This window comes from Xiphophorus maculatus, chromosome 14 (assembly GCF_002775205.1).
Source record: "Xiphophorus maculatus strain JP 163 A chromosome 14, X_maculatus-5.0-male, whole genome shotgun sequence".
Classification (NCBI taxonomy): domain Eukaryota; kingdom Metazoa; phylum Chordata; class Actinopteri; order Cyprinodontiformes; family Poeciliidae; genus Xiphophorus; species Xiphophorus maculatus.
The window spans coordinates 18028634-18037040 of NC_036456.1; the positions used below are offsets into that span (position 1 = coordinate 18028634).

At 37.1% G+C, this 8407-nt stretch overlaps 1 protein-coding gene across 2 annotated transcripts; it reads left to right on the plus strand.

Moving 5' to 3' along the window:
- Nucleotides 1-412: 412 nt before the first annotated feature.
- On the plus strand, nucleotides 413-6574 carry tmem179b (transmembrane protein 179B). Of its 2 annotated transcripts, XM_023346842.1 has the most exons (6): nucleotides 413-586; nucleotides 1646-1845; nucleotides 2622-2818; nucleotides 4395-4532; nucleotides 5655-5733; nucleotides 5832-6574. In XM_023346842.1, the coding sequence occupies exons 2-6, from the start codon at nucleotides 1747-1749 to the stop codon at nucleotides 6009-6011; spliced, it is 693 nt and encodes a 230-aa protein (XP_023202610.1). In that variant the 5' UTR covers nucleotides 413-586; nucleotides 1646-1746; the 3' UTR covers nucleotides 6012-6574. The 2 variants fall into 2 exon arrangements, with proteins under 2 accessions (XP_023202610.1, XP_005799649.2); XM_005799592.3 differs by lacking the exon at nucleotides 413-586 and having other exon boundaries at nucleotides 1639-1845.
- Nucleotides 6575-8407: the final 1833 nt, after the last annotated feature.

Sequence of the window (8407 nt, forward strand, 5' to 3'; positions counted from 1 at the left end):
CAGTGTAATGAATGAATGAGAAACTTTCTGATCCACTAGCTGATTTAAAATTGTGTCATGTATATAGAAGAAAATGACCCGGTCAGATGACAGAAGTCACAAGGTTTGATTAAGCTTTGCGGAGGAGAAAAGGCTCCACTCTCAGTCATCTGCAGCCACGTCTAAATGCCATGTCATGCCTATGAATTCTCAAACAGTCAAACTTATGACAAAGTCTGATCGCCTGACTCTGCATTTGTTATACCGAACCTTAAAGCCAGAGAAGTTCCCAGTGACCCTGGTCTCTGTCTCAGCTTTTAGAGATTATACCTCCCAGATGGAATCAGTGGGTTATGCGGTGAAAATAGATTTGCTCGCTTTTGTCAGGAAGTGTCCAAATGAATTACCTCCGCAGTGTGACAGACATGATGTCTTTATGTGGGGCTGTGCAGACTGAAAGGAAGAAACTTGACCTCATATGAAAGAGAGGAGCCTGAAGGCTGGAGGACTGTGGCGGTGGAGGCTCCACAGTTAAAGCCAGCGAGCGAAACCGGATATTTATCACTTTTACCTTCAAAATAAAAGGTCGGCACGCCCTGACAAACAGGTGAGTTGATATGAGGTCTTCCAAAAATACAAAACATTACCAAGTATTTTTGGTCTGATTCCTAATGCAAATATCTAAGAGAAGTAACTTTTCAGCTAGTTATAGCAGCTTATTTTAAGTCCTTAATATCGATTTTTAAAAATAGTAGTGCCACAGGTGGATTATTTCACTTAAAGCAAGACATTTTTCTCATTTTATAAATTAAATAATCTGCCAGGAGAACTATTTTTTAAATCTGTAGTAAGAAATTATTTACTGAGAACAAGGTCATATATTTTGCTTAAAAGCTACTTGTAAGTTTTGTCTTATTTCAAATGTACTAAGATATTTGCACTAGAAAACATAGACCAGAAACATCTCGTGTGCTTTTGAAGTGTAAACCTTATCAAATGTGGACAAAGCAAATGTCTCACAAAAAATCATTTATGTATTTTTGTGCTCAATGAATATGAGTCGAAAATTTGCTAAAAAAAAAATGCTTATGAAATTTTTAGATAAACCTCAGAATTTCTGAGGTTTTTCACGTTAATCTTGAAATTTATGCTTTTTCTAGCAAATGTTCGACTTTTCAAACTCAAAAATTTCCATATTTTTTCTAGAAATTTTCTGATATTAATCTCAAAATTTCAGATTTTTTTCCCCCAGCAGATTTGTGTTATCTCAAAATTTTAGAGTTTATTCTGACATCCATCCATCCATCCATTTTCTTTACGCCATTGTCCCCAGTGGGGTCGTGAGGGCTGCTGGTGCCCATCTCCAGCTAACGTTCAGGGCGAGCAGCTGGGTTCACCCTGGACAGGTCGCCAGTCTGTCACAGAGTTTATTCTAACAAATTCTCAAATTGTCAAACTCAGAAATTTCCAAACTTTTTTCTCGAAAATTTTGATTATCTCAAAATTTCAATTTTTTTTTTTTTTTTAGCACATTTAAGTAAAATTCTCAGAGTTTTTTTTGGCAGAAACTTACTATACATTTTATTCTGTCTACAGCAGCACTAATTTATCGTCGTGCCAAATATTCCTGAAAGTGTTTCATATTTTCACTAACGGTCGCCTGTAGGAATCAAGCTTTTATTTTTGAAACTCCTTCCCGGAAGTGGTCCCCTGCTCATCGTGGCTGCCTTGACATTGGTCCCTGTCCAGAAGCGGGCCGCTGGGTGGATGATGGCGGTGTCGGTGCTGCTGGTGCTGGAGCTGTGCCTGTACACCTGCTGCTTCGTGTGTGGGATCGTCGCCGCCGCCTCCCTCACCATCGTCCAGGTGAGATTCACGGAGAAACCCCGCTTCTACCGGGGCTTCCACCGGGGCGCCGCGCTCTCTCTTCCGGGGGAACTCACTTCTCTGTTCCGGGGAGTGCTAAAAAGTTTAGAAAACACGGAACCAAAAGAGAAAGCCTTGCTTAAACTAAACAGTGCCTTTAGCTACTACTGTAGCAACTATTTAACTTCCCTCCCACACAAATGTTTAAAGTTTTGACACGTTCTCACGTCCCTCTAACGGCGTCGTGTATTTTATCCGTGGTGTCACATCAGTAAACTTTAATTTTATTCCGATTCCCAGCTTTTAAAGCGTAACAGCTGTTTTATTTGTAACTATTATGAAGGAATATTTCATATTAAATGTGCAGCGAAAAAAAAAAATCTAATGTAGGTAACAGGAAAACACAAGTTCATCACGGCTAAGTGTTTTAAATGTTATGTTCGGGTTTTATTTTAGTGTGTTTTCGTTACAAATGTTGGAGGAAATGTGAACATGTGCGCCAGTAATAAGCGAGTCTTGTGATCGAGTCGCTAGTCGCGCCCATCCATCCTCTCTCCCTTGTATGGAACTCTGGAAGTGCCAAATGTAGAAATCAGAAAAAAATAATTTATTGGACATTTGTTAAATGCAAAAAAATAAAAAAGAATTTTGTCAGATAAACCATGATATGAGATTTTATACGTTTTAATTTAGTAAAGAATGCAGCACTGTAATTGGAAGACATTTTAAACACATCAAAAACTGTGATCTCAAACCTGTCTTTCTCTCTGTGTCAGGGTAACTTCGGCGGTCTGTGCATGCTGTATGGACGAGTCAGCTACAATGCGACAGGAAACGTCGTCGGAGTCCAGGCTTCCACCTCTGCCTCTCTGTGCTACTTTGTGTCGGCCATTTCCATAATGGTGGCAGTGGTGTGTTTCTCCCTGTCTGTGTACTGGGTGTACGCTTTCTGCATGGAGGGAGAAATGAGAAGGTGACGAGAGTCCGTCCTCATGACGAGACATGTCAGGACATGTCCTGTCTTGTCATTTTTATTATTTTAATCACCGCCCAAACCAGAGGAGTGACACATGAAGCAAAACAAGCTAACCTGTTGTTATTCCTTTAAACTTCAGGAACTGGAGCAGTTGTTGATCTAATTTATTTACACATTTTTATGAAAACTATCTGAAAGGTTTATTTTTTTGATGGTTTATTCCAAATGAAACAGATCGATAGGCTGCATTTAGATAAATCTGGAAAAATTTGTTTTGGGCGACTCCAGGCTCAACTTTTCTTTCTTGGATTGTAACATTTCTGGAGCTTTCAGCCAATAAAGAAACAACAAACCTGTTACAATAACAAAACTTGCTGGACAATAAATTGTCCCAGAAGTTATTGCAATAAACAATAACTCTTGTTTTGAGAACAATTTCAAGAAATATACAAGAAATCATTGTCAAAGAGCAATAAACTTAAATTTCTAACAAACCTTTAACATCGAATCTGGGAGACATTTTAATTAAACAACAAATAAATTAGTTATGAAGTCTCTGTAAACAAAATTGTTCTTTAAAAAAGAGTTAATTGAGATCAAAGCTCCAGACTGAAGACTTTCCTCATTCAGTCATCGGTAGAAATAGATGAGAGAAAAAAAAACAACCATGCAAATGGAAATTATTGAGCTCGTTTTCATTTATTGTTTTATACTTAATTGATTTACTGCTTATTACTACAGGGATAAATAAAATATAAAGCTAGAAAACGCTGAACGTTTCGCGATATTGTGTGATTATTGTCGTAAAATGTAGAGCAAAACCAAATAGACGCAACAAGAAAACGCTGTTTCAGAAATTCAAGCTGCAGAACTTTTATGAATATCTAATATTTGCAATGGGTTCATATAGACTAAATCCTACCAAGTATTTTTTGTCTTGCAAATATCTTAGCACACTTGAAATAAGACAAAACTAACTTACAAGTTACTTTTCAGCAAGATATGAGAGCTTGTTTAAAGTCATTAATTCCTTAAATGATGAAGAACAAAGTACAGAATCAGAGATGGCGGCGACTTTCTTGCTATATTTAGCAACATTTCAGACAAAAATTTATTGGTATTGGCCAAAATCGGAATAGGCAGATCAGACTTTTAAAGATCGGCCAGAAAACTGCCGATCTTTAAAAGTCTCAACCTGCCCTTTATTTGAAGGACAATTATGTCTACAGAGACTTCATAATTCATATTGCTTGTTTTCTGTTTTTGTTTAATTATTTTGTATATTTAAAACATCTTTCAGTTCCGTGTTAAATGTTCATAAGAATTTAACGTTTATTAATCTTTTGAGAATGTGTACTTGCATTAATATGCCATTAATATTATATTACTTGAAAATGGTCTCAAAACAACAATAATATCGCAATAACTTCTGGGAAATTTGTCATTGTGACAGATTTACTGTCTGGTTTGAGTAAATATCTTGTTTCTGCTGTGGTCAAAGGCTCAGCTGAATCCTCCTTTCTCTTTCTCTGCGCCGTTCGTCCTGCTCTTCCTGCTTCCTGTCGTCCTCCAGGGAGCGCCTGTGGCTGAACGTGATGGTGTTTGTGAGCGGCATCTTTCTGTTCTTCCTGCTCATCACCGGCTGCATGCTGAAGATCGGCCGCGACTCGCTCTGCGACTCCATCCGCCAAACCGTTACCGGGGTCAAAAGGTGCTCACCTTTTCCTCCTCTGGTCAGAAACCAGACAGGGTCAGATATGAACACAAAACCACAAAGTAAACTAAGCTCATTTCAGCTTTTTATTTCTGAGTTTTCACGGGAAGCTGGATCTTTATTTTTCTGATTTTCTCTCTAAATATCATAGAGATAATATGGAAGATGTTTTCTTTTGATTTTATTTGAACTGGTGCAGTCAAAAAAGCCAAACTTTGCTTTTCCTTCTCCGCAAAAAGACATAGCTTTGTGTGATAAATGACGATTTTATTCATGTAGCTTTTATATAGCTTTAATGTAGCTTTTTTTTAAACTCTCCGTTGGGTTAATAAAACTTGCTTAGAGCCACGAATGTTATATGAACTTTTGAAAAAAAAAAAAAAAAAGAAGACGTAAATTTCTGATAAATATCTACTTTGGGAAAATTGAAAAAACACTATTTTACTTAAACTATTACAAGCAGAATGAAATTTGTACTTGTGGAATATTATTTTTTATATGTAATCAATTTAGTTCATATAAATCAAGATGGCTGCTAACTTTAGTCCAGAAGCTTCTGCCCCACAGTTACTAACGGCAACAGAAATAAAGGGGGAGGAGCTGTCAGTTACTGGTTGCTGTGGTAACCACCAGACCTTTACACACCAAGACATGTCAGGTGAAAGTAATTTTTTGACTAAACAAAATAAATTTGAAGAACCGATACAAACAAATGTTTGACAAACTTCACATTTGTGATATTGTCAAAGTAAAAACCTGTTACAAATGTAATATTTGAAGATTTTACAATTTAGTTGAGCATAAAGTAATCACATTTTTACATATAATTTTTTTTTTATCACCAATTAGTGCATATAGAACAAACATTACAGACTAACTAAAAGCAAAAGGAGGTATTGATCTACAAAATAGAATGGAGAATGAATATCAGTAACAAAAAAAAAAACAAGGGATGCATTAAAAACAAACACAAAACATTATCAAATGGTACTACAACAAAAACAATGAAGTTGTTTATCATATGTAGATTAGGATAAAACTATATACTCTTCTATAAAAGATGAGGTACAAATTTCCTTTAGCTTTGTGTCTGAGTTTTTTTTCTTCTTTGTTTTCAAGTTGTGACGAAGTTCAGAGCAAAAATTGGGTCAGTCCACTTCAAGGAACGAGGATCTATACCAACCTTCACAAATCAGAGGTATGGATCTCACCACATTCTGATATTCATATTTATTCAAAATGCTTGATGCGTACTGATTGTTTATTTTCCTGTTTTTGTGTCGCATTGCTCCTCAGACAGCGGTCTGGGTCAACTTCTTCTTCTGGATCATCATTGGGGCGTTGGTGATCGTCCAGAAGCGCCAGAGTTCGGGGGCGAAGCTTGTTCCCACGCCGGCCGGATCCCTCTTCGGCGAGCCGGGGGCGACCGCCGCAGAGACGGAGCCGTTCTTCAACCGGCCCCCGCGGCCGCAGTAATACCCGGTGACCGCTGGGAAAACTGGAGATGTTTCTTATTTTATACTACGTACATTTCAGGTTTTTCTGTAATCAGCAGCGTACTTTAGTGACAGTAATCACAGTTTGTGCTTTTGGCATTGTAATTCAAAGATTTAAGAATGTAACTAAAGCCAATTTAGTTTATTTGTTTGTATTTTTTAAGTTGTTGAATCAAAAACTTTGTTTTTCAGCCAAAAATCGGGAAACCTTTATTGCTGCAACTTATTTTTCATAATCTTTACCTTCAATTTTGTAAAAAAAAAAAAAAAAAATCAACCAAGTTTTGTTTCAGTAACACTGAGATAACTTAAGACTCTAGATCTGATACAGACCTTGTGTCCTTATGTGAGTCAGAAATGTTTTTTATTCACCTAAATCAAGTATTAAATATCAATATAACCTCTGCAGCTTCAAATGTGAATGTTTGCATTGATATTACTTGATGTTTTTGTGTTAAATCTGTAAAAGAAGCCCTTATTTGAGAAGAAATATTGCTAAATGTCTCCTCCTGCTGGCCAATACTAAAGTCATTTGTACTGGAATACAGCTTCTTGTTTCTTTTAAGATAAATCTTTTGGTTTTTGCAAAGTATATTTTAAATGTTCAACACACACGCACTATAATTTCATGTTTTACTTTAGACAGACATTTATCTTTGTGACCATCCCAGTCTTTACTACTTGTTTTCCTCTCTGGTGGTTGTACAAAATGTACATACCAACCCCAGAACAAAAGCAAACAACCTTAAGAAGATGCTAGCTTTAGCTAGTAAGAAAGTGCCAGCATCATGTATGGCTGTTTAGCAGTAGGAGGGACTGGTGCACTTTACAAAACAGAGGACATCACGATTAAAGAACAATTAGGATGAAATATTGAAACTACATCTCAAGACATCAGGCAGGAAGTTAAAGCTTGCACTAATGAGTTTACTAAACAGGCAGTAGCTGTTTCCTAAGAACAATTAACAGCATAATGGAGGAGCGTTGTTGTGATGATGTCCTGAAGGTAGGGTGCCAGAAAGAGTAGGCACTTCTTAAAGTGACAGGCCCAATTTCAAGGCGTTAAATTGTGAAGTCACGTTTCTTTTAAGTGATTGATGTATGCAGCAGTCTAAAGGGCAAACTAAGGAACTATATGTAAACTTCTAAATTAGGAGGAAAATGATAAAGATTGTTTCAGTTTTCTGGCATTTAGAAATTAATTTGGATAATCCTCACTGACCTGAAACAGGAATGTTTTGTCTGCTTCGTGTCTGACCTGGGCTAGACCCTAGAAAGGGCTTAAAGTGGCAGTGGCCCCAATTTTCAAACAATGTTTTGAAAACATTGTACTTTGAATTAAACTAATAGGCCTGAATCAGTTAAACTGTATTGACATTTCAGGTTTTTTTATAAATATAAAACAACACTCAAGTATTTTAAAATTATGAAGTTATAGTACATATTTTGGTAACTACATGAAGCTAATGGGGATATATTAAACCGACCATGTATCAGTTCATACCTACAGATGTATCGGACTGTAATTTGCTTTAAAAGTATTTTTTTATGTGGATTGGGGACCAAAATTGGCTCCACATCCTTGTAAATCCGGTCCTGTGTCCAGCAGTCAGAAAAATACACTATTTTACAGGGTTTACATAAAGATTTGCTTAGTTTGAACATACTTATTTAGATTATCCTCATCCTTTTTACCTGCAGTTAAGTTCTTATTGAGGCAACTGCTGGGATGTATCTTTTTACAGCATATATTGATTAGTAAGCTCCTGAATATAAACCGGGCAGATGAAAATAGAGCAGGAGGAGGGCTTACACGTGCCTCAGTCTCTCCTTCCCCTAATGGTTTTACCTGAGGATTACCTGACCTCACTTTGAGCCTGAGGTAGACAGTGACGCTCACTCAGAAAAGCCACCAGCAACAGCCTGGACGAATACAGCAGCAAAACTCAAACCTTAAAAAAGGATTTCTGGAGTTATATGCTTCTTTTTTTTTTTTTTTTAGATGTGCAGAAAGTAAATCTGTGAAGTGAGAAAAGCCAGGGACTATCAGACACTGGAGAACAGTGATACGGACCAGGAAGCCGAGTCTCAGAAGGCCAGAAGACTGGAGATCAACCTGACCCTGGCATCGATGGTGAGATGTTGTTTAAAGTGCTGGTTAGAAAAATAAGCAGTTAAATTACATAAAGAGATGATGAGGAGAAGAAGGCAAACAAAGCAGTGAGATAAGCCAAGATAAACCTCTGTAATCCACTTCACACACCACAGATCAAATGTTGAGTTTTAGTGTTTTCACACCTGATAGTCTCGTAGACTCTGTTTCATTGGGAACCAAAGTTGCAACATCTGTTACATTTTCAGCTGGTGTGGTTCGCT

Bases quoted from the DNA above. Each gene is read 5' to 3' on its own strand.
- tmem179b (XM_023346842.1), top strand. From the start codon at position 1,747: ATGATGGCGGTGTCGGTGCTGCTGGTGCTGGAGCTGTGCCTGTACACC. The intron at 1,846-2,621 runs GTGAGATTCACG...TCTCTGTGTCAG, and splicing joins CCTCCCTCACCATCGTCCAG to GGTAACTTCGGCGGTCTGTG. The intron at 2,819-4,394 runs GTGACGAGAGTC...GTCGTCCTCCAG, and splicing joins ATGGAGGGAGAAATGAGAAG to GGAGCGCCTGTGGCTGAACG.